The following is a 23221-nucleotide window of genomic DNA, read 5'->3' on the forward strand; positions in this document are numbered from 1 at the left end:
TGGATAAAATGCCTAGGGCTAGTCTGGGTAATGGAGAATTGCGCCGTGAGAACTTGACAGGATCCATGGATGCCATCACCACATCCCAATAGGACATGCAACAAAATAACCATTCAGCCTAAAAGTCTAATATCTGTTAATGGCCAATTCAACAACATAAGATAGAAATCGAAAATTTAGTGTTTATCATATAGTAAAGGACGGACTCAGCTTCAGAATTTTGCTGGTAAAAGGTACATTTTTTAAACAGCGAAAATTTGAGGGCCTTTTTGTTGCAATAACTCCAATATCAAAACCTCCACCGCCAAATCCTAAACGCCCGAAGCCAGGTTTTGCCGCAAAAGTTTTGAACGCAAATCTTCGTCGATCTAATTTAGGGTTTCCTTTATCCCTTGCAAAGTTTCTTACTTTTTTCTCTTTCTAAGTCCTTTCAATTACAATGACTACAATGATCTGCAAGGAGTGCGACAACGAAGCCTTTGACAAAGGAGACGACTGGTTCTTCTACTGCCAACGACGCGGTGTTATGGCTGATGATATAATTCAAACTGGCGTCGACGACGGAGATTTAATCGGTGAAGGTGGAGATATGGGTGGTGTTGATTGACCCAATTTAACAGAGTGGACTTAGCGCGTTCTATTTCATGATTTCAGATCGAAATGTTGTCGATGTTCAATAACAAGAATTTTGTAAACCTGGTCAGGGTACTGTGAGTAAAAGGAACCTTTCACCAGCATCTTGATATTTGAATATGCTCCAAACGGATCACTCTTTGAGCATTTACACTGTGAGTGATTACTTGACAAAAACTACAATGTCTTATGTTTTGGCTCGTTTTATTTGTGATCTAAATGAGAAAGCAAATCATTTATCTTTCCTTTTTGGGTCACAATTGCAATGGGTTCAGCATATTGGAAAATAACCGTTGTAAAAAAGGCCAACTGTGCAATATACAAGGAAAAACTTGAGTATTTTTATTTAACTTTTGTGAGGCTTGTACAATGCTTATTTTCCAATTCCAAATCTCAATATTTTCCAACGGCTATATTGTATATGGTACGATAAACAACCAAACGGCACCGTTTAAAGGCTGAGAGAGAGAGAAGTCTTATTTTAACACTCGACGCTCCCTTTCTCTTTGTAAACCTAATTAAATTAAAGTTCTCTCTCTGCTCTCATCGTCTTCTTCCTTGAGAGATAATTTGTTGATTCACTCCCGACAAAATCAAGTTCAAGAGAAGAATCAATCAATCTCTTGCGAGGAGAGATCCACAGTCTCTAGATAAGTTCTCTTCGCTTATTTTATATGAGTTTCTAGATCTTTCTTTGCCTTTTTGATTTTATCCCATTTTAGGGTTTTCAATTTCGATTGTATTGACTCTGTTTTGTTCTTTTCATCCTTTAGCGACGATCAATCACTTCCCAGTTCCTATGAAATCGCCATCTCTAGGTAAGTTCGATTTGATTGTCGTTAGGGTTTTTTTTTTTTGTTTTCTTTTGTCTAATGGCGATAAATAGCTTCGCGATCTCCAATAATTGATATCCCCAGAATTGCTTCTTGGAAATTTTGGGGGTTTTGTTTCTCCGTGTTTCAGGGGATGAATTCGATCAAGCCTTTGCCTAAGGGTGTTCATCTTTCCAAGCGTTCTGGAATTATGATGTTTGACATGACGAGGAAGGTCGTGGAGGAACACGTGTTTAACAGTCTCGACGCAACCAAGGTCCGCAAAAATCAAATTCTCCCCTTCTACTTCGATTTCTTGATCTGGTTCTCTGGATTTCTTCTGACCGATCTCTCTATTTTCAGGTTTCTATCTTTGTGGGTGTTGTTTCGTGCTCTGTCAAGGTTGTGGATGATGGTGAGTATAGCTCCACTATGAATACTTTTTCCACATGATTGAGTCCTAATTCGGAATTATTTTACTGGTTTTGGTTTTCAGGATCAGGCGTTTCCAGAGATGATTTGATTTTGTTGGGAAAAAGATACAGTAAGTTGTGGCGATCTTTTATGTTTGATGCACAAATAAAGGTCACTTCTTAGTTTTCGATTGAGAAACTTATCTTAAGCAATCTGTGGAAACAGCCACTTCAAAGTTTCATGATTTGGAGTCATCCAGTGAAAATTTTGGATTCCGTGGAGGGGCGTTAGCGTTAGCTTCGATATCAGATAATCTCGTTACTGGAAATCAGGATAAAATCTATTGGGAAGCCTAATGGTTATCGAAAGGTATGGGATGACTTTGATGCTACTCAATACTCCTACATAATTTTTGTTAAAACAAAAATCTTACTTTCTTTGATTTTAGTTCTTTCGGTTATTGGTTTTCAATTTTGTGTCTTGGGTTTCAAAATCGTTTACTTTGTCTATAGTTTTGTGTGTGTCTGTGCTCCTTATAGGTTTGGTTTTCCCTTGTGTATTATACGTTTTTGGTTGCTTGCCAATTAACTAGTCTCACGCTCACTCATATGATGAGATAGTCATAACTAAAATTGTTATGTATTGGTATGCAATACTCTTTGTCCTGTTTCTATCGAGGTAATCTAAATTACCTCTCTGCTTGTCCTTGTCCCTAGTCACCTAAGCAAAAAATACAAATGCCTCGGTTTGGCTGAGGTGATTTAAATTACCTCTCTGCTTGTCCATGTTCCTTGAATGCATGGGGTTCCTAGTCACCTGAAAATACAAATGCCTCGGTTTCTGAGGTAATATAAATTATCTCTCTACTCTTCCCTGTCTCTTGAATGCAGATGGTTTCCTAGTCACCTGAGCAAAGACACAAATGCCTCGGTTTGGATGAGGTAATCTAAATTATCTCTCAGCTTGTCCTTGTCCCTATCGGTTTGATTGTCCCTGTCCCTTGAATGCATACAGGTTCCTAGTCACCTGAAAATACAAATGCCTCGGTTTCTGAGGTAATATTAATTACTTCTCTGCTTGTCCCTGTCCCTTGAATGCATATGGGTTCCTATGGGTTCCTAGTCACCTGAGCAAAGAAACAAATGCCTCGGTTTGGCTGAGGTAATCAAAATTACCTCTAAGCTTGTCCCTGTCCCTATAGGTTTAATTGTCCATGTCCCTACTGTCCCCGTCCCTTGAATGCATCTGGGTTCCTAGTCACCTGAGCAAAGAAACAAATGCCTTGGCTTGGCTGAAGTAATCTAAATTACCTCTCTGCTTGTCCCTGTCCCTATCGGTTTAATTGTCCCTGTCCCTTGAATGTATTCGGGTTTCTAGTCACCTGAGCAAAGAAACTAATGCCTTGGTTTATTTAAGGTAATTTTAATTACCTCTCTGCTTGTCCATGACCCTTGAATGTATCAAGTTCCTAGTCGCCTGAGCAAAGAAACAAATGCCTCGGTTTGGCTGAGTTAATCTAAATTACCTCTCAGCTTGTCCTTGTCCCTATCGGTTTAATTATCCCTGTCCCTACTGTCCCTGTCCCTTGAATTCATCTGGGTTCCTAGTCACCTGAGAAAAGAAACAAATGCCTTGGTTTGGCTGAGGTAATTTAAATTACCTCTCTGCTTGTCCTTGTCCCTATCGGTTTAATTGTCCTTGTCCCTTGAATGTATTCGGGTTTCTAGTCACCTGAGCAAAGAAACTAATGCCTCGGTTTATTTGAGGTAATTTAAATTACCTCTCTGCTTGTCCATGTCCCTTGAATGTAGAGTTAAATTACCTCTCTGCTTGTCCATGTCCCTTGAATGTATAGAGTTCCTAGTCGCCTGAGTAAAGAAACAAATGCCTCGGTTTAGCTGAGGTAATTTAAATTACCTCTCAGCTTGTCCCTTTCCCTATCGGTATGATTGTCCCTATCCCTTTCAATGCATACAGGTTTCTCGTCACCTTAGCAAATAAAAAAATGCCTTTATGCTTGTCCATGTCCTATCGGTATAATTGTCCCTGTCCCTTGAATGTATTCGGGTTTCTAGTCACCTGAGCAAAGAAACAAATGCCTCGGTTTATTTGAGGTAATTTAAATTACCTCTCTACTTGTCCATGTCCCTTGAATGCATTAGGTTCCTAGTCGCCTGAGCAAAGAAACAAATGCCTCGGTTTAGCTGAGGTAATTTAAAGTACCTCTCAGCTTGTCCTTGTCCCTATCGGTATGATAGTCCCTGTCCCTTGAATGCATATGGGTTCCTAGTCACCTGAGCAAAGAAACAAATGCCTTGGTATGGCTGAGGTAATTTAAATTACCTCTCTGCTTGTCCCTGTCACTATCGGATTAATTTTCCTTGTCCCTGGAATGTATTCGGGTTTCTAGTCACCTGAGCAAAGAAACTAATGCCTCGGTTTATTTGAGGTAATTTAAATTACCTCTCTGTTTGTCCTTGTCCCTTGAATGTATCAAGTTCCTAGTCGCCTGAGCAAAGAAACAAATGCCTCGGTTTAGCTGAGGTAATTTAAATTACCTCTCAGCTTGTCCCTGTCCATATCAGTATGATTGTCCTTGTCCCTTTGAATGCATACAGGTTTCTCGTCACCTGAGCAAAGAAAACAAATGCCTCTATGCTTGTCCTTGTCCTATCGGTATAATTGTCCCTGTCCTATCGGTATAATTGTCCCTGTCCCTTGAATGTATTCGGGTTTCTAGTCACCTGAGCAAAGAAACAAATGCCTCAGTTTATTTGAGGTAATTTAAATTACCTCTCTGCTTGTCCCTGTCCCTTGAATGCATCAGGTTCCCAGTCGCCTGAGCAAAGAAACAAATGCCTCGGTTTAGCTGAGGTAATTTAAAGTACCTCTCAGCTTGTCCATGTCCCTATCGGTATGATTGTCCCTGTCCCTTGAATGCATCTGGGTTCCTAGTCACCTGAGCAAAGAAACAAATGCCTTGGTTTGGTTGAGGTAATTTAAATTACCTCTCTGCTTGTACCTGTTGTTATCGGTTTAATTATCCATGTCCCTTGATTGTATTCGGGTTTCTAGTCACCTGAGCAAAGAAATAAATGCCTCAGTTTATTTGAGGTAATTTAAATTACCTCTCTGTTTGCCCCTGTCCCTTGAATGTATCAGGTTCCTAGTCGCTTGAACAAACTAAAAATGTCTCAGTTTAGTTGAGGTTATTTAAATTACCTCTCAGCTTGTCCCTGTCCCTATCGGTATGATTGTCCATGTCCCTATCGGTATGATTGTCCCTGTCCCTTTGAATGTATATGGGTTTCTCGTCACCTGAGCAAAGAAAACAAATGCCTCGGTTTGGCTGGGGTAATTTAAATTACCTCTCTGCTTGTCCCTGTCCCTATCTGTTTAATTGTCCATGTCCCTTAATGTATTTGGGTTCCTAGTCACCTGAGCAAAGAAAACAAATGCCTTGGTTTGGGTGAGGTAATTTAAATTACCTCTCTCCTTGTCCATGTCCCTATCGGTTTGGTTGTCCTTGTCTCTATAATGCATTCAGGTTCCTAGTCACATGGTGCTAAAAGCAAATGCCTCGGTTGTTGAGGTAATCTAAATTACCACTTTGATTGTTCCTGGTCATGATCTCTGATTATCAAATGAAGCAGTCCCAAATCTTTAAACTGCTTGGGTTGTAGAATTATTACATCCATGGAGCATGCGTGATCACGCTTACATTTAATCTGAGGTATGTGAATTTTTTGATATTCTACGTCTGAAAATCAGGTATGTGAATTTCTATTTCTTAAGGTTAATATTTTCTGTTGTTTACAAAATTCATTACCGTGTGTACCCATTCTCGACAAGTAGCAAAAACTTACATAGGTTTTCTAACATCGCTTTTTTATCTTTCTTCGCATGCAGTTGTTCTCGGGTTTCTGAAGATCGTCGTAAGAGTTTCAGGTTATTCTTTAGCTCCCTTTGCAGTTTGCATGCAGTTCTCGGGGTTTTTGTCTGTTTACTTCAAATGTAGCCGTGTTACCATGTAGATGACTAGGAGACAGGAATTTTATTTTTGAAGATCGCATAGCTGGTTGGGGTTGTCATTTCTATTTTGATTAATTTATATATGATGTTTACATTGTTGAAAGAGCAAACTATTTTTTCTCTAACTAATGTGGAAGATTATTACAATGAGTGTTTTATTGTCTGTGTTGGTTCATATTTGATTCTTAGGGAAGCTTATATCTGAAATCTCTTTTGCATTTTTAAGCTGTGTTTGTTGGTTGTCTTGTTATTGTTGTATACACCCTTGTTTGTTTGGGTTTTCCCAGTGATGACATGTCTACAATTGTTTGTCTTGGTAGGATCTTGTTTCCTGTATACAACTTACAGCCCCCCGCTAGCTGCCCCGCTAACAATTCATTATATAGATGTTCAAACAAATACAATTAAAAAGTGGTATACACGTTTGAAAATCAAACATCTTAATTGTCTTAGTTGATTCTTAGAGAAGCTTATGTTTGAATTCTCTTTTGCATTTTTGGCTGTATTGGTTGTCTTCTTGTTATTGTTGTTGTATACCCTTGTTTGTTTGCAATTTCAAAGTGATGATGTCCACAATTTGGCTGTAATTGTTCATTTTTATGATATTGTGTGTTTCTATCATTTATGTTGTTCTTTTCATTTTATTGTGAATTTGTCTCTTTAACCTAATTTTTAGAAATAGGTACATCTGCTCTCGTAAGATAGTTATTTAAAGCTATCTATCTTGATCTGAAATGTGTCTCACATAGCCTGCTTGTTACGGTTGAAGCTGAATAATGCATGAGTTCTTTTAGTTTTGTAAATCTTATGGCATCTGATTTGAGTGTGTTTCATGTTACCTTTTCTTTCTTGGTCCTATTCTTGTTATGATCTGACCTTGGTTATATGGGATTCAGCCAGAGGTGGATGCATGTTTAGATGTTATTCCTGTTGCAATCATCATCATGTAAAGTTTGCTTGCACTCACTTTGTGATCAGTGTCTCTGCTTCTATTGTTTGCGCTCTTAGAAGTTAGAGTTGACTGCTAAGTTTAAGCTTTTTTTTTCAACTTGCTATATACTAATGCTTTTTCGTTTAGTCAGTCAAATTTCCATGGAACACTGAGCTGGTGTTAATTTTAATATTTGGTAGGGTCTTGTTTCCTATATACAAAGATCACAACTACACATTTATTTGTGGCAATTGATCTTGATTAAGAAAAATTTACTTACATGCAGTGTGAGTGTTACTACAGTGTTTTTTGTTTGTTTGATGTGTTTTATTTAGTATAAAGACTAAATTATCTTTGGTGTTCACATTGTTGAAAGAGCAAAGTATGTCTTCTCTGACTAGTGTAAAATGAGTGTCTTGTCGGTGTTGGTTCATATTTGATTATTAGAGAAGCTTATGTCTGAAATATGTCATGCTTGTCTTGATGTGATCCATTCGTCTAATGGAAAGATGTGAAGCTATGTGCTATATCCATCCAGTGGTCGAACTATCTTACCAACATTAATTTGTTGTTTTCCTCCCATAAAATTAAATCGTACATGTAGTGACACATCGACAAAACCAGTACAATCTCCTATGAAAATTTACAATTTTCCCATAAAATTTAACTGATGACACATCGACAACACACTATAACAATCTTCTATAAAATGTCGCTCTTCTTAAAGATAAAATAAAACTTCTGTGAATGCTCTATTTCATTTGATATTGAATACAATAGTATAGTTTGTTGATTATTTGGAAATACTTATTACCTGATGAAGTAAACTTGATTTACCAAGAAACATGCGTCTTTTCGCATTTTCCTCCTCTATCCTCCATGTTTTCTTACCATAAAGCAAATCTTTTCTCATGATAAAGAGGAAAAACAAATTTGTATGGATCATGTCAATTTAAAGAAGGGTCGACATGATCCATATGTTTAAGATCAGACATTGCAATGAAAAAGTTATCATTTTGCCATCAACATAACACTAATCATTTAATTTCTATTGATCCATTAAAAGAAGGGAAAAGACAAGTCAAAACTGAAAGAATAAAACAGAGATTTTCAGAGACCTGTTCTAAATGCAGGACCTTAAGAATTCGATATGAGATGACAAGAACGATACAACCCTGAGTTTTGTTTACATTTCATGTCTTTATCCTCCCCCAAACTTGTTGAAAATTGAAATACTGTCATAAAGGCATAGAAATACCTGCAGTTTCATATAAAAGATAAGAGTGATGCCCAGAATCATTGACAAATTACTAACTAGCACTGATGAATTATGCCAATTTAATTTAGTAAACGTAACCAGGTAGTAACCATGAAACTAGAGCTGCTATAGTGATAAACCGACCATAAGACAACAAATATAACAGTTCCAATCACAAGTAGAATTTCATGAACAGGTAACAATAATCCGACAATCTAAAAGTAAGCAAGACAAAAACAGGGATTAAAAACATATTCATCATAACTGAAAAGGGGATATCAAAAAGCAAAGTTAACACAATCTATCAGGCTCCTGTTACAGCTACGTTAATCAGATAGAAATATACTTTCCCTATTAAGAAGATGGTAAAGTTTTATACTTGAACGTTGGTACTAGCGTTGATGATGATTCTATTGACTATTTTGATTCTGATTGAAACGAATGAATAATAGAGTAATGATCTTTTCAACTTTTTATTGATTTTTTTTTTGGGAGTGTTTTGTTTTATTTCTTAGTGGAGAAGTGACTTTTTCCGTTCATTATTTAAACATGGTTAGGGTCTATTAGAATATAAATCCATAATTGAGAATTGTATAATCCCTTCAAAATTATTGTATAAAGTCATGGTTTTGAGTCAAACTCGCAGTAAGCAAATGCTAACAAGATTCTATATATATATGAGAGTTTGAAGGACTCTAGAATGAAAGAAGGTTACACAAATAGTGAGAAATATTCAAAGCAACCGGACACAAAAATGTTTCTGATTCACTAATCTAAGAACATGTGAATCATATTTACTCAAACCAAGTACATGCGGCCAATCATCAATTTTGTAGTCAATAAATATACCTAGGCAACTTTCTTAATCATCTAGATTCTTAATCTTAATTATATATTTACATAATCTAACAAAACACTAACTTTGAAAGAAAGTAAAAATTCATATACACAAGCTCATGTCATGCTTACAACCTGACAGGATCCATGGATGTCAATGTAAACGTTTTAGCTAAATGAAAGATAAACCCCACTCAGAAACTCACCGCGAGTCCGAAAGTAGGTAAATCACAACCCAAAAGATGACGTTAAGAAGAGAATATCACCTTGAAGGGACTGAGATTCACGGATGATGAGAGGATATGATTCAGATAGTGAGATAAGAGAGAGAGACAGTAAAGAGAAGATGATTATTGATTGATTGTTTTTCCCAAAATGGGATAAGGTTCGTACATAAGCACGTTGGGTCACGCAGGACCACTACAGCTGGCTTAAAAGCATAACCGGGACAAACCGGGTTTACAAAAGTGAAGATAAAGATAAGGTAGAGGGTAACGGTAACTTTATCCTGTTACAATACTCCCCTTGTGGAGAGCAGACTTGTCCTCAAGGCTGAAAATGCGGGAATTTGGCCGTGATATCCTGGTAGAACTCCCATGTTGCTTGTTCTGGAGTCGAACCCTTCCATTGTACCAACACCTTTGTAGCAGCACTGTTGCAGCGTTTGACCACCTTAGTATCCAGGATACGTTCAGGTTCTTTGGAGTTCCCGATGTCAAGGCAGTACTGAGGTAAGACTGGTGGTTCAGATGATGGATTGGGACACAGTTTTAGCTGACTGACATGGAAGACATCGTGTATAGCCGCTGTTGGGGGAAGTGAAAGCTTGTAGGCTACCGCTCCAACCTTGTCAGTTACCTTGAACGGTCCGTAGTACCTTGGTGAGAGTTTGTGTGGAACGTTCCTGGATTTGAGAGAGTTTTGTCGATATGGCTGGAGCTTCAGGTACACATAGTCTCCTATCTGAAACTCTCGAAAGGAACGCCTTGAATCTGCATATTGTTTCATCCTGTTCTGAGCACGGTGTAGATGAAACTTGAGCATAGATATGACCTCTTCCCGTTTCTGTAAACTGCGATCAACAACAATAGAGGAACTTTCCCCAGCTAGGTAAGGGAGATGTGTTGGAGGAGGTTGTCCATATACGATCTCGTAGGGGGTGCAGCGAATGGCTGAGTGATATGTTGTGTTGTACCACCATTCTGCGAGAGGTAACCAGCTGGACCATGTATGCGGAGCCTCAGCACTCATGCAACGTAGATATGTCTCCAAGGTCTTGTTGGTGACCTCGGTTTGACCATCAGTCTGTGGGTGGTAAGCCGTGGAGAACTTTAGATCCACGCCAAGAACCCTGAACAAGTCTTGCCACACTTCGCTGAGGAACGTGGGGTCTCTGTCGCTAACAACGTCTTTTGGCAACCCGTGGAGACGGAAGACATTGTCTAGGAATAACTGAGCAACATCAATAGCTGTGTAGGGGTGAGACAGGGCCATGAAATGTGCGTTCTTACTCAGCCTATCAATAACCACCAATATGCAATGCTTTCCTGAGGATGTGGGTAAGCCTTCCACAAAATCCAAGCTAATAGATTCCCACACACCATTGGGAACAGGGAGAGGGTTGAGCAAACCTGGTTTGGCCGCTAGATCATACTTATTTTTCTGACAGACAGAGCAGTTTCGGACATAGTTCTGTATTTCCGGGCTCATTCGATGCCAAAAGAACAGAGATTTGATCCGATGAAGTGTTGCGTCTCTGCCAGAATGACCTCCTGTGGGTGAATCATGCAGCCACTTGAGAATCTGAAGTTTCAATGCTTGATCGTTTCCCACCACTAGCTTCCCTTTTCGACGTAGCTCATCATTGATGTAGGAGAAAGTGGGATGAGAGTTAGGATCCGCTTGAAGTTCAGCAATGAGCGTCCGCAGATGTGGATCGGTCTGCCACAATAGCTTCAGGGAGTCAAAGAACCCTTGATGAACCTGAGATAGCGTGATTTGTAGCAGTTGAGAACCAGTGACTCGGGACAAAGCATCCGCTGCCACATTGTCTTTGCCTTTCTTGTATTGTACCTCGAAGGTGTAGCCCATGAGCTTAGATAGCCACATGTGTTGGAAGGGGGTGGTTACTTTCTGCTCCATCATGAACTTCAATGATTTCTGATCAGTTTTGACTATGAATGGTCGATGTGCGAGGTATGCATGCCAAACCTGTACAGCGTGGACCACGGCCATAAGTTCCTTCTCATAGACTGATAAAGCTTGGTGTCGTGGTCCTAGAGCTCGACTGATGTAACAGATGGGATGGTTCTCTTGCATGAGCACAGCGCCAATTCCCGTGTTTGAGGCATCAGTCTCGACAATAAAAACCTTCTCAAAGTTCAGTAGTGCCAGCACCGGGGACGAAGACAAAGCTGATTTGAGAGACTGAAATGCCTTGTCTGCATCACCGTTCCATTGAAAGCCCTCCTTTTTTAGAAGGTTGGTGAGAGGACGTGCGATAACACCGTAACCCTGTATGAACCTCCGGTAATAGTTGGCCAATCCTAAGAAGCTGCGGAGCTGCTTCTGGTTGACGGGTACAGGCCATTGCTCGATGACCTTAATCTTAGCAGGATCAGTGCTCACTCCTTCAGTAGAGATAAAGTGACCCAGATACTCTATCATAGTAGCTCCAAAGATACATTTCGAAGGTTTCAAGTACAGTTGCTGGAGGTGTAGTATCCTGAACACTGCGTGGAGATGTTGCAGGTGTTCTTCCCAGGTTTGACTATACACCAAGATATCGTCAAAGAAAACCAGCAGGGATTTCCTGGCCACTGATTCGAACACTTGATTCATGAGTCCTTGGAATGTGCACGGCGCGTTGGTAAGGCCAAAGGGCATTACCAGATACTCATAATGGCCGGAATGGGTTTTGAAAGCAGTTTTGTACACGTCCGTTGGACACATCCTGATTTGGTGGAACCCTGATCGCAGGTCTAGCTTGGAAAAGTACTTTGCACCTCCCAGTTCATCTAGCAGATCTTCGAGTAGGGGAATGGGGTATTTATCTTTGATTGTTTGCTTGTTTAGACCCCTGTAATCAACACAGAGACGCCATGTGCCGTCTTTCTTCTTTACCAGGACGATTGGTGAGGCGTAAGGGCTGGAGCTGTGCTGGATTATTCCCTGATCTAGCATTTCCTGAATCATTTTATCAATGACGTCCTTCTGCAGTGTAGAGTACCGATAGGGACGCAGATTGACTGGATTGGCACCAACCTCCAGAGGGATTCGGTGATCATGCCCTTCTCTGAATGGTGGTAGGCTTGTTGGTTCGTCAAACAGACACCTGAATGACTCCAGCAGCATCTGCAAATTCGGGTCATCAGAGTGCTCAATATTACGTGCCGCTATATGGTGAAACAACGCCTCAGGTTCCCCACACTGAGATGTGGACGCGTTTGTCTCTTGCAGCTGTAGAAGAGCAATTTGAGGTCTCTGTTGCATGATCTTGTTTAGACTTCCTCCTTTAATGACTTTACAGCCTCCCTTAGTGACTCCCCTTAGTGAATGCTTGATTCCATTGAACGTGAACTCCATCTTCAAGTTCAAGAAGTCCCACAATATAGGGCCCAATGGAACCAGCCACTGCACGCCTAGAACCAGATCACAACAGTCGAGACGGAGTGTTCTAAACTCAGCTTCGAAGGAGTACCCCTGTACCTTCCAAGGGAATGTGTAGCACTTGTGACTAGATGTCATCACCCCATTGGCTGATTCGACTGACATCGGCCTGGTCTCTTCCAGTTTACAGCCCATTTCTTTAGCTAACCGAAGGTCGATAAAGTTGTGGGTGCTACCTGGATCAACTAGGATATGCAGCTTCCTCTTACCACTTTGGCCAACAAACCTCATACATGTGAAAGTTGTTGATCCGTTCAGCGCATTGATGGATATCTTTGGCGAGTTCTCCACTAGTTCCTCTGCCAATTCCTCCACTGTTACGATTGACATCTCCTCATCGTCACTCGCTTCCTCGTCATCTAGGTCCAAAACGAAAATCTGGGACCTCTTGTGTTTCAAATGATGGCCAGGTGTATAAGGCTCCTCACAGAACATACAGAGACCCTTAGACCTCCTCTCCTGCATCTCCTCATAGGTGTATTTTCTGGGCAGCTTCTCCGAGGTAGGTTTAGGATTATAACCGGTTTTGGACGTTTGAGCCTTGTTACCTTCAGGATTTGGAAGTATGGCAGGGAGTTGTTTCTGAGGGTAATGGTTGCTTGTCTTTTGGTATGGATTGAAGGGAGCTCTCTGTGGCTTCTGTGTTACACAGATGAGGTATGATTCGTGTAACTTTGCAAGTCGAGCTGCTTCAGCTATCGTTGCAGGCTTGAACTGACGGACATGAAGAGCTAAGTGATGGTGGAGGTTCGTGAGAAAGATGCTGAGCGCGTGTTGCTCTGGCAGAGTCAACCTGGTTAGAGCATTCTCAAACCTCTCCAAATAGTCCTCGACCAAATCCCCTGACTGCTTAGTGCTCACCAACTCAGATAAGGGATCATCGATTACCTCGGCGAACCTACCAGACAAAGCTATAATATACTCAGTCCAAGATGGGAATCTTCCAAACCTGCTCTCAAGGAAGTTGTGGTGCCATTGTAACGCCTTTCCCACCATGTGTACTGATGCCATATGTACTTTATGCTCTGGGGGTGTGCCGTCCAGATGAAAGAACTGCTCCACTCGGTAAAGCCAGTCTTGTAAGAGTGAGCCATCAAACACCGGAAAACCGATCTTAGATAAACGACCGGACAGGCTTTTGGTCATCTATCTGCTTGTTCATGGTTTGTAAGCGTGTAGCGTGTGCGTCACCCATGGCTTGCTTTGTCCGACGATCTGAAACGGCTCTGATACCAATGTAAACGTTTTAGCTAAATGAAAGATAAACCCCACTCAGAAACTCACCGCGAGTCCGAAAGTAGGTAAATCACAACCCAAAAGATGACGTTAAGAAGAGAATATCACCTTGAAGGGACTGAGATTCACGGATGATGAGAGGATATGATTCAGATAGTGAGATAAGAGAGAGAGACAGTAAAGAGAAGATGATTATTGATTGATTGTTTTTCCCAAAATGGGATAAGGTTCGTACATAAGCACGTTGGGTCACGCAGGACCACTACAGCTGGCTTAAAAGCATAACCGGGACAAACCGGGTTTACAAAAGTGAAGATAAAGATAAGGTAGAGGGTAACGGTAACTTTATCCTGTTACAGTCAATGTCATCATCGCATATAAAAGTCCCAACAGGAGTGATAGGACATGCAAAAAAAATAACCATTCAGCATAAAACTCTCATATCTGTTTATGATAGAGATCGAAAACTAAAGAGAATCTTACCACAATAGAGATCGAAAACTAAAGAGAATCTTACCACAATATGAACCTAAAATCCTAAGCATCGAACTAAACCAAGAAGGGAGCTGAAGATAACTAATTAGTGTTTATTAAAGGACGGACTCTGCTGCAGAATTTTGCTGGTAATGGGTACATTTTTAAAACAAAGAAAATTTGAGGGCCTTTTTTGCAATAACTCCAAGATCAAAACCCCTAATTACCTGCTCCTCCGCCGCCAAATCCTAAACGCCCGAAGCCAAGTTTCGCCGGTTTCCTTTATCCCTCGCAAAGCTTCTTCCTTTTTCGTCTTTCTAAGTCCTTTCGATTACAATGACTACAATGATCTGCAAGGAGTGCGACAACGAAGCCTTTGACGAAGCAGACGACGGGTTTTTCTACTGCCAACGATGCGGTGTTATGGCTGAAGATATAATCCAAACCGGCGTCGACGACGGAGATCTCATCGGTGAAGGTGGAGATACCCAAGGCGCAATGTATAACAACATACATCGCCGTATTATACCACACCTAATCACTCCTTCACAGCCTCGTTACACAGATGAAACAGTTCGTTACTCTCAGTTTCGATCTCAGCTACAATCCTTGAGCCAGATTCCCAAATCCGGACACGAGAAGAAGGATTTGTTCCGTGAAGTGAAGAGAGAGCCTGAGAGTTATCCCGAGGATGTTGAGCCTGCGGATTTTGGAGCAGAGCCTTTGAGTTATGAAGATTATTACGATGAGGCTAGAGATAGATATGTTAAAGCTTTTCTGATGATGGTTACTTATCAATGTGATGCTTTGGTTGACAAGTTCAATGTCACTCCTTTGATTATTGGTTTGGTTGGACCTATCTGTTTACGTTACGTGGCTCTCTCTGGCGTCTACGATGATGATTGGGCTGATAACGCCATTCGTGACTCCGAGCGTCAATCAGAAGATGGTAAAGTTTCAAACTTGATGTTTTGTTCATTCCAAATTTAGCATCAAGAAGAAGAGTTCTCTATTGTTTTTTGTGTGATTCTGTTTGTTACTAACTCTCATTCTTGTTGGTGTCTCGCAGGTGGTGAGTTAAAAGATGCTAAGAGGCCTAAAACACACAGAGCCGAGCCTCGTAACTTAGATGGTAAAAGAGCAGTGACGATATGGGTTGGTATGCTTAAAAAGACTCTGCCTTTATCGAGATCTTTGGCTATATCTTTCCTTGCTTGTCACAAAGCGGGAGCGACTGTTCTACCCACGGACATTGTGAGATGGGCACGGGAAGGAAAGCTTCCGTATTTGTCTTGTTTTCTCGAGATTCGTGAGAAAATGGGAGAGCGATCAGCTGCGTGTCCTGTGAAAACGAGCATAATGGCTAGGCCTTTTCAGATTGTTTCTGCTCAGATGTTAGAATCACGAGCTGCTTTGATTGCTGATTTTATAGGTTTACCTTTGCCTCCTGTGAATTTCTATGGTATAGCTTCAAACTATCTAAAGCGTTTGTCTATTCCTGAGGATAAGATTCTTGATCTGGTGCGTCTTATACAGAACTGGTCGATGCCTCCAGAGTTATATCTATCGAAGAACGAGCTGAAGCTTCCTACCCGTGTGTGTGTCATGTCTATACTGATTGTAGCTATACGGATGCTTTATAACATCAATGGCTTTGGTGTATGGGAACGGAGTTTGGGGTTAGTTAATGCTAGTGAGAAGGATCTCGTTTCTGACGAGTTTGATTCTCCGGTTCATGATGAGGAGGATGTTTCAGAGACAAATTTGGCTGATGCAGAGCCATCAGATGTCAGGAAAGCAACCAAATTTGATACCGAGGAGCTTCTGAAGAACCTTGAAGCGAAATATTATGAGGTCGCTGCTTCAGAAACCCTTGAATCCGAGAAGGATCTGTTGTCATATTTATCACTCGGGAAAAACGACTTCTTTGCTGGTTTAGAAGAAGATTTACCTAATGATACATACAGAACTGTTGATAACTTGTGGAATAGTTATCCAAAAGACGAGGTAAGAATCTGCTTATATTAATTATGCTTCAGATTCTTATTAGAATAATCTGAAGAAATTAGTTCTTTAAAAGGTTGCATATAAACTGTCTCTTTTGATGTAGGAATTAGATCGGTTTAGGACTCCATCCAAGAGGGGAAGAGATAGGGAAGATGATCTATCACTTAACCAACTTTCTATAGATGGTAGTAGTCCTTTAAGGAGTAACCAAAGTGTATCAATGGATATTGATCTATCTTCAGAACACCAAGTTTCATCATCACCAGAGAATCATCATCAAGAGGAGACATTAAAGGAGAGAGCGATAAAAAGACTAACTACAGACATGGGAGAGAACTTGTTCTGTTACATACCACCTCGTGTGAAGATAAAGAGACTAGACTATCTTCAATATGTGAGGAAAAAGGAAGATGGAGCATTGATATATGCGGCTCACGCGGATTACTACATTCTTTTGCGGGCTTGTGCTAAGGTTGCTGAGGTTGATGTGAGGAATATGCATAGAGGTGTGTTGAACTTTGAGAGGAGATTGGCTTGGATTGAGAAAAGGATAGATCAGGTTTTACATCTAACTCCACCTTTTATGACATGTGACAACTGTTGTGATGGTGAGAATGTTGGTGGAGAACAAGATGATTCATACACTAACACATCAACATGATTCATACGCTAACACTTATGTTCATAAATTTTTGTTGTAATAACAATATTTGTAACTTTATAATTCCAATTAATCCAGTTTTTTGTTGTAATATGTCTCCTGTGTTCTTCCCTATTACCCTATATTTATATCCATTTGTATAAAAATGTACTCAAATAGTTGATATTTGAAAAAAAAAATTGTAAAACAGAATTTACAACTTTATGCAAAAACTATTGCAAGAAACAGTAAAATATCGACATTTTTAGCTACAGATAAAATGAATGAACTCCTCTGGAATGAGATCTAGCCTTTCAAGAACTCAAATGATTCCGATCCTTTACTCATACAGCATTCTAAATTTACAGGAAATCAAACTCTTCATTTTCATTCACATCGTTCCTTGTAAATGGCTCCATACTTATGATATTAGATCAGAGTACATCAGACAGGATCGTCATCCTGTTGTTGTGTAGATGTAGTTGCATGAGCGATGGAGGATGATGGCGAGACTGGTGATACCGTGAAGTGAACTGTTCTAGGCTGCCCTGACTGAAGCACCAACGCAAACTGTGTAGCCAAAGCTGCAGCTTCCTGTTCAGTCGGGTTGCATTAAGTCAATGCCCGTGATTCTGATTCAGTTCGATTCTTACAACAGATAAAAGAAAAGAGTTTATCCGGACAGACCTGTCTTTGTCTTCGACGTTGTAGAATACTGATGGCCCAAGCCATGATATAGCATGGAAGAAGAAATCCAGCAGCTCGGAGCAAGACAAGCTACAATAAGAATCAGATGATTTTGAGGCTACAATAATACTTTTAAGCATGAACTGCTCTGAGTCCAAAAAAAACCAGATCCGCTTACAGATAGTATAGAAGATGGGTCGTCTTCTTCTCCATCAGCATCGTCTGTTATGGTCAATGCATGTCGTAAGAGAAGAAGAGCCATCAACTGCCAAAGAAAAAGTGTGTGTTTGAGGTTATCATAAGCGAGGAGTAGTTGTTACACATATTAGAAACTTCACAAAAAAAAAGCTTAACGGCTTACAATTAGAGCAGCTGAACGACAAAACGCAGCTCCACTGGCATTTGAATCAGTATATTCCACATATTCAGTCTCTAAATACCGACGCTCAGCTTCTGCAATGGCAAGGAGACGAGGATCATGCAAATCCAAACCTGAGATTGTCCATCCTCCACTGCAACGCACATATGCACATGTCAGTAACATAAAATCTGAGAAGATAGAAGCAGAGAAACATGAAGTTATAACCGTACCCGATGTCAATAGTGGTTTCTTCAGGCTGAACAGGAGGTGGTGGAGCAGTATATCCAGGTTGGTAAGGCTAGTAAGATAAGTTAAAAGACCATCAGATACTGATAACACCCTATGACTGCTATCAGAGTTACATGGGAAACATCTACTAAAAAGGTAAACAACATTACCTGATGACAAATCTCGCAAAGAATGTTTCCTTTTTCATTACACCAACGCTGAACACATTTCCTATGAGCGTACTGAAAGTAACAAAGCCATTTCCCAAAACTATCAGCTCATCATCATCATTATATATATAAAAAAAAAACATCAAAACATAAAATGGTATCAGAATAGTAGGTAGTAAACCTTGAGGCTGCCACTGCAAGCACAAGGACTCTCAAGATTGTCAATAGGAGAATCATCAGAACAAATACGACATTCCGCAGAAGCAATAAGCGGTTCATTCTCATCGGAGATATCAATCGCCTTGTCATTATTATTATTAACCTCCGGAGACAACGGCACCACCGGAACCGGAGGAGGAGGAGTAGGACGCATCAATCCATCAACATTTACCACAACGGCACTACTCTCAGTTATCATTTTTTCCCTTTCCCTTCCACAAAACTATTCCACCCAAAAAACAAAATCAAAAACCCTAACGAAATCAAAAATCGAATTAGATCCACCCATACAAAATGATCAACGGGGAAACAAAATCGGAGATATGAATCAGAAAAAAACAATTCGAAACTCGGATTTGAGATTAGAGAAATCAAATCATTAATCACCTGAAGAAATGTTGGTATATAGCGTTGTCTGTCGTCTCTGATTTAGGGAATCAGAGAATCTGGAGAAACATAAACGAGAGAGAGAGAGAGACGATAGAATAATTTTTTCTGACGCAGATCGAAATATTTTTTTCCCGCAAATCGAGCAGAAGAGAGAATTCGCTTTTTATATTAAGCCCTGATGAGACCTGAGAGGGCTGAGAGAATATCATCAATATAGAAACGACGTGTGAGAAAGAAAGAAAGAAAAAGTTAATGGCCGTTGACTTCTACAAGTAATTATACTGCTTTCTTAAGGGTCATTTCGGTATTATCTATACTTTGCCGCGCTGTAACGTTAACGAGATGTTCCCTGTACAGGATAACATTTTTACTTGTTTTTATTATTAACACAATAATGGTTGTAATAATTTTTATTTTTTATTTAGATTTATTATTCATTTTTTTCATAACATGATATAGTTGTTCAATTAGATTAATTACTGAATATATAATTTATAAGGTGTGATATAGTTATTAAAGTGGGAGAATAATTGTCGTGTAAGATAAAATTGTAGTACATGACGCATTATTAGAGCAAATTTATTAGGTGCATGAGTCATGGAAGTAACTTAACAACTTTACAGATTTATTATCAAATAAAATACTACTAGGAGACATAGTTTTTTTTTGTCAAACGAATAAAAAAGATGATTAGTTTAGACACGTAAACATGTCAACTACTTTTATAACTCTGAAACGAAACGATTAAATTACTACATCTACATCTTAGAAAGAAAAAAACAATTGGAAGACTTGAATGATTCCATAAGTTGTGGTATGTATAAAAAGGAAATCTTATATTATCGAATTTTAATTATATTTTTGATAACACACATGGTGGTAAAGTAATATCTAAACAGACTCGTTGCATCCCTTCTAAAACAATCGAAATTACGCATCCCACCCCCATGTATTTACTCTACTACTTACCCCCCAATGCTTCCAAGCAAATTAGAAAATTTCTAAGCCGTTGATCATATAAATCACTCAGATGCTGCTCCCTTGATCACTAGAGAAGATGAAGAAACTTCACAATCACAAGCTCTTTGAGAGGCACAAAAACAGTTTTAAAACCAAGATCATCTAATCCGGGTGACTATGTACCGGCCTTTCTCAAGGTCGTAAATTGTTTTCAGCTTCGGTTTTCTCCACTTAGATACCAGATATACCAAAACTGTCAAAAGTATCGGTATCCCGATGACATAGCGAAGCGTCTTCGAGTCATTACTGAACAGATCATAGAACCAATGGTGATTACTAATGGCTGCATGTTGAGATGTCTCTGTTGCAGTCTGTAGAATAAATGCACCTAAAGCCCAATCGAGGGGTATATCTCCTGCTTGAATCGCAAACTCGATTCTGCCAAATAAAGAGAAACAAGATTTTGGACTGAGCCGTGCTTACGAGAATTATAAATCAGTCTTAGGTCAGAGTTCTTGAATTTACATACCTTTCATCATCAAGAGGAATACCCAAAGTATCATGAAGCAATGACACAATATATGCTGATGAGAAACAATACCGTAGAAGATCCTCGTCTCTGAGTGACGGGTCTTTTACTCTCAATTTCGACCAATCTTCACCACAGAATCTCTCTCCAGCTGAAATCATATTCGACAACCACGCTTTTTCTCCCAACCCGAAAAACTGGTACAAGAAACAAAAGACCTATGTTCATAACATTCTCCAAAGACGGGACATTGCGGTGTAGGTCTATGGGGGTTATATACACTACGAGCAAGAATCTGATATCAGAAAACAAAGTACCTTAGAGGTGTGAAAGAAATTTTCTGTAGCTAAAAATTTTCCCTGTAGCTTAGGCGTGAAAGCTGATCCAATAGAACAATGCTGATACGTGCATTTCTCTGCAGTCAAAAGAAGAAATTTGTATCTATTAGAGACAACAAGGAAAATGATCCAGTGAATGTAAATCCAGGGATATCGATTAACATTCTACCATTTCCTTCTTGCAAGATTGTTAGTGCAGCGGATCGACACTCTGAGTAATTACCCCCAGCATGAAAAGAATCTGAGAATCCGCTTTCCAAAGCTAAAAGTCCAGATAAATGCTTCTGTGTGTTTGTGTCGAGGCTGTACCCTTTTGGAGCACAAGGGTCTGAAAATATTCTTTTCCGTGTAGGTTCAACAGCTGCAAGAAATGAAACAATGAATGAGTGAGAAGGAAAAGAGACTTTGCTATTTGACTTGAAGACGTCATCTGATAACTTTAGAAAACTTAAATTGGTAATTTAATGATCCATCAATTAGACATTTAAGACTTATACAATCATCAACAGCTTACCTGAATTATGGTCTCTTGAGAGAAGCGAACCCCATAACTTATCATGAGCAGCATTCTGCAATCGGAAGATGGTTAATAGCATCCAGGACATTGCCAAAAGATCAAATCCGTCCTTCTAAAGATTTCAGAAAGATAAAACAAACTAACAGAAACAACAGTTAAGGAGACAATTGTTTGGTCAACTGGATTAAGTTTCCACTAAACGAATTTAAAAAGGATTAAACTAACTACTGTAAGCTTGTAAAACCAATTCCAAACAGATCGAAAGAATATACCTGCCCAAAATGAAGGAAGCTGTGACTGTAGAGATTGTATGAAACATTTCCAAATGATATTGTACGTGAGAATTCAGCAGGCATTGGCTCATTTGACACAAATGTCACCTAAAAGAACATACAATCGTCACCTTCTTCTTAGTAAGTTCCACAACTCGTTTAAATCCCTCAATAATGAATTTAACCAAAAAAAAAAAACTAAACCTGTGCAGAAGCCCCGCCAAGTTCAACAATTCCGGTTGTTTTAAGAGGATCACCTCCAAGTGAACCGAGAGCAAAGTTTGCAACAACCCAAGCATATACACCTTCGTCAGATCCTGGAAATATATAGTTAGCACCCCCAATTGCAGATGGATTGAACCATAAATTAGATTCAGCTGCTAAGCTAGTAATACAAGAGAAACAAACTCTCAAATCAAAATCCTTTTTGTATTCCTCCTAAAGCTGATACAACTCTTAAGGTTTTCAACAATGGCATCAGATAAAAAGACTAACTTGAACTTAAAGAAAAGATTTTTAAAACTCACCAGAGATAACAGAAGCCCATTCATCTCGAAACAAGAACCCAGAAGATTTAAGAACTCTTCTGGTAACTCTCAGAATCTTTTCCTGAACAGGTAACTCAAGCAATCTCATTCCCGCCGTCGCCATTAACCTTACTTCAGTCTCCATCCACACACCTTTAGGAACCTTCCCTTTCGCAAACTCAACCAGCTCCGTCAACGACACGCTCGCCCCATCAGGATCATCAGCAAACGCCGACAAACCCGGATGCAACTTCAAACTAGCATAATTCGCTCCTCTAAATTCAAAAACGGGTTTACCCGACTCAACCCGGTACCCAAACACATGTACTCTCGTCCCTGTACTTCCTCCGTCGATCACGACGCTGTAACGAAGCGATCCTAAACGATTACCGCCGGAGAACAAAATTGAGTAACAAAGAAAGAGAAACCCCAACAGTACAGATACAGAAGCAATTGTTAACATGAGATTCGATTTCGCGTGTTTCGAATTAGGTTTCGTAAACGTGTAGGTCGAGGAAGAAGACGATGCTCGGTGGTTCCCAGAACGGATCTGGAACTTAATCGGATCCATATCTGATTTAGTACTACTCTTCACCCTAGAACGGGCATGCGATCGTCGCATCAACAATTCACAAACCGCCACGAGAAGAACGAAGAACAATGAATCATAAGATCTGATTTAAAAAATCAAAATATGGAAAAAAAAATAAAAAAAGGAAACCAAAATTAATATATTTTCTCGTGGTTTTTTTCGAATTTTTGTTCTTTTTTTTTTTGAAGCTTTTTATTATTCAACCGAGAATAATGGAGATTGAGAGGGCCGCCGTGAACCAGCGCCGGTGAAGCTCGTCGCCGCCTCTCAAGTCTCCGATGTCGTTCTCGGTAATGTGGAAAAAAAATAAAAAATAAAAAAAGAAGATTAAAAGCAAAAATTAAATTGGAAAAAATAAATTGGTCGTTGTAGCGCCTTTTACGAGTTTTTATAGTAGCCCTATTATTATTAACCGAATCGAACCGTAATTTTGGGTATTCGATTCGGTTATAAAGGCTTAACCGATCAGCAGGACCTAGAATTGATAT

The 23221-nt window shown here is 39.7% G+C and overlaps 4 protein-coding genes and 1 long non-coding RNA gene across 17 annotated transcripts; 2 read left to right on the forward strand and 3 right to left on the reverse strand.

Annotated features, from left to right (window-relative positions):
• The first annotated feature begins 1093 nt into the window (after positions 1 to 1093).
• Positions 1094 to 6049, forward strand: LOC104710204 (DNA mismatch repair protein MLH3-like). Of its 11 annotated transcripts, XR_015567160.1 has the most exons (8): positions 1144 to 1451; positions 1551 to 1722; positions 1809 to 1860; positions 1942 to 1989; positions 2085 to 2228; positions 2750 to 5451; positions 5543 to 5807; positions 5894 to 6049. XR_015567160.1 is itself a non-coding variant. In XM_010426766.3 (6 exons), exons 2-5 carry the CDS (start codon positions 1600 to 1602, stop codon positions 2213 to 2215), a joined length of 354 nt encoding a protein of 117 aa, XP_010425068.1. In that variant the 5' UTR covers positions 1144 to 1451; positions 1551 to 1599; the 3' UTR covers positions 2216 to 2228; positions 2750 to 6049. The 11 variants fall into 11 exon arrangements, 3 of the variants coding, with proteins under 3 accessions (XP_010425069.1, XP_010425068.1, XP_087323704.1); XR_015567155.1 differs by having other exon boundaries at positions 1094 to 1451; positions 2085 to 5451; positions 5543 to 5592; positions 5769 to 6049; XR_015567159.1 differs by having other exon boundaries at positions 1124 to 1451; positions 1597 to 1722; positions 2085 to 5451.
• A 481-nt stretch (positions 6050 to 6530) lies between these two features.
• LOC147937605 (uncharacterized) lies at positions 6531 to 8958 on the reverse strand. Its single transcript, XR_015567162.1, has 2 exons — positions 7941 to 8958; positions 6531 to 7725 (listed from the first exon to the last, which is right to left on the reverse strand). It is a non-coding gene; the product is annotated as an uncharacterized LOC147937605 (long non-coding RNA).
• A 4994-nt stretch (positions 8959 to 13952) lies between these two features.
• LOC104710205 (TATA box-binding protein-associated factor RNA polymerase I subunit B) lies at positions 13953 to 17057 on the forward strand. Of its 2 annotated transcripts, XR_015567153.1 has the most exons (4): positions 14028 to 15245; positions 15366 to 15728; positions 15833 to 16303; positions 16407 to 17057. XR_015567153.1 is itself a non-coding variant. In XM_010426768.3 (3 exons), exons 1-3 carry the CDS (start codon positions 14633 to 14635, stop codon positions 16962 to 16964), a joined length of 2109 nt encoding a protein of 702 aa, XP_010425070.2. In that variant the 5' UTR covers positions 13953 to 14632; the 3' UTR covers positions 16965 to 17057. The 2 variants fall into 2 exon arrangements, 1 of the variants encoding a protein (XP_010425070.2); XM_010426768.3 differs by having other exon boundaries at positions 13953 to 15245; positions 15366 to 16303.
• A 41-nt stretch (positions 17058 to 17098) lies between these two features.
• LOC104710208 (uncharacterized) lies at positions 17099 to 19296 on the reverse strand. Of its 2 annotated transcripts, none has more exons than XM_010426769.3 (8): positions 18996 to 19296; positions 18571 to 18831; positions 18390 to 18461; positions 18222 to 18289; positions 17992 to 18142; positions 17809 to 17895; positions 17631 to 17720; positions 17099 to 17537 (listed from the first exon to the last, which is right to left on the reverse strand). In XM_010426769.3, exons 2-8 carry the CDS (start codon positions 18805 to 18807, stop codon positions 17388 to 17390), a joined length of 855 nt encoding a protein of 284 aa, XP_010425071.1. In that variant the 5' UTR covers positions 18808 to 18831; positions 18996 to 19296; the 3' UTR covers positions 17099 to 17387. The 2 variants fall into 2 exon arrangements, with proteins under 2 accessions (XP_010425071.1, XP_010425072.1); XM_010426770.3 differs by having other exon boundaries at positions 18571 to 18862; positions 18996 to 19286.
• Positions 19297 to 19815: 519 nt separating this feature from the next.
• LOC104710209 (putative apyrase 6) lies at positions 19816 to 23109 on the reverse strand. Its single transcript, XM_010426771.3, has 8 exons — positions 22142 to 23109; positions 21819 to 21931; positions 21615 to 21722; positions 21340 to 21394; positions 20995 to 21186; positions 20805 to 20902; positions 20488 to 20684; positions 19816 to 20396 (listed from the first exon to the last, which is right to left on the reverse strand). Exons 1-8 carry the CDS (start codon positions 22761 to 22763, stop codon positions 20117 to 20119), a joined length of 1665 nt encoding a protein of 554 aa, XP_010425073.1. The 5' UTR covers positions 22764 to 23109; the 3' UTR covers positions 19816 to 20116.
• Between the last annotated feature and the right edge of the window lie 112 nt (positions 23110 to 23221).

This window comes from Camelina sativa, chromosome 9 (genome assembly GCF_030686135.1).
Source record: "Camelina sativa cultivar CO46 ecotype springtype chromosome 9, ASM3068613v1".
Taxonomy (NCBI): Eukaryota; Viridiplantae; Streptophyta; class Magnoliopsida; order Brassicales; family Brassicaceae; genus Camelina; species Camelina sativa.

Excerpts from the sequence above, each read along its gene's own strand:
- LOC104710208 (XM_010426769.3), bottom strand. The coding sequence starts at position 18,807 with ATGATAACTGAGAGTAGTGCCGTTGTGGTAAATGTTGATGGATTGATG. Across the intron at positions 17,896-17,991 it reads GTCGTTCAGCTGCTCTAATT|TTGATGGCTCTTCTTCTCTT; the intron begins GTAAGCCGTTAA and ends TTTCTTTGGCAG. Across the intron at positions 17,721-17,808 it reads ACCCATCTTCTATACTATCT|CTTGTCTTGCTCCGAGCTGC; the intron begins GTAAGCGGATCT and ends TTCTTATTGTAG.
- LOC104710209 (XM_010426771.3), bottom strand. The coding sequence starts at position 22,763 with ATGCGACGATCGCATGCCCGTTCTAGGGTGAAGAGTAGTACTAAATCA. Across the intron at positions 21,395-21,614 it reads GCTTCCTTCATTTTGGGCAG|AATGCTGCTCATGATAAGTT; the intron begins GTATATTCTTTC and ends TTCCGATTGCAG. Across the intron at positions 20,397-20,487 it reads ATTCCTCTTGATGATGAAAG|AATCGAGTTTGCGATTCAAG; the intron begins GTATGTAAATTC and ends TTTATTTGGCAG.
- LOC104710205 (XM_010426768.3), top strand. The coding sequence starts at position 14,633 with ATGACTACAATGATCTGCAAGGAGTGCGACAACGAAGCCTTTGACGAA. Across the intron at positions 15,246-15,365 it reads CGAGCGTCAATCAGAAGATG|GTGGTGAGTTAAAAGATGCT; the intron begins GTAAAGTTTCAA and ends GGTGTCTCGCAG. Across the intron at positions 16,304-16,406 it reads ATAGTTATCCAAAAGACGAG|GAATTAGATCGGTTTAGGAC; the intron begins GTAAGAATCTGC and ends CTTTTGATGTAG.
- LOC104710204 (XM_010426767.3), top strand. The coding sequence starts at position 1,600 with ATGAATTCGATCAAGCCTTTGCCTAAGGGTGTTCATCTTTCCAAGCGT. Across the intron at positions 1,861-1,941 it reads TGTCAAGGTTGTGGATGATG|GATCAGGCGTTTCCAGAGAT; the intron begins GTGAGTATAGCT and ends TTTGGTTTTCAG. Across the intron at positions 1,990-2,084 it reads TTTGTTGGGAAAAAGATACA|CCACTTCAAAGTTTCATGAT; the intron begins GTAAGTTGTGGC and ends CTGTGGAAACAG.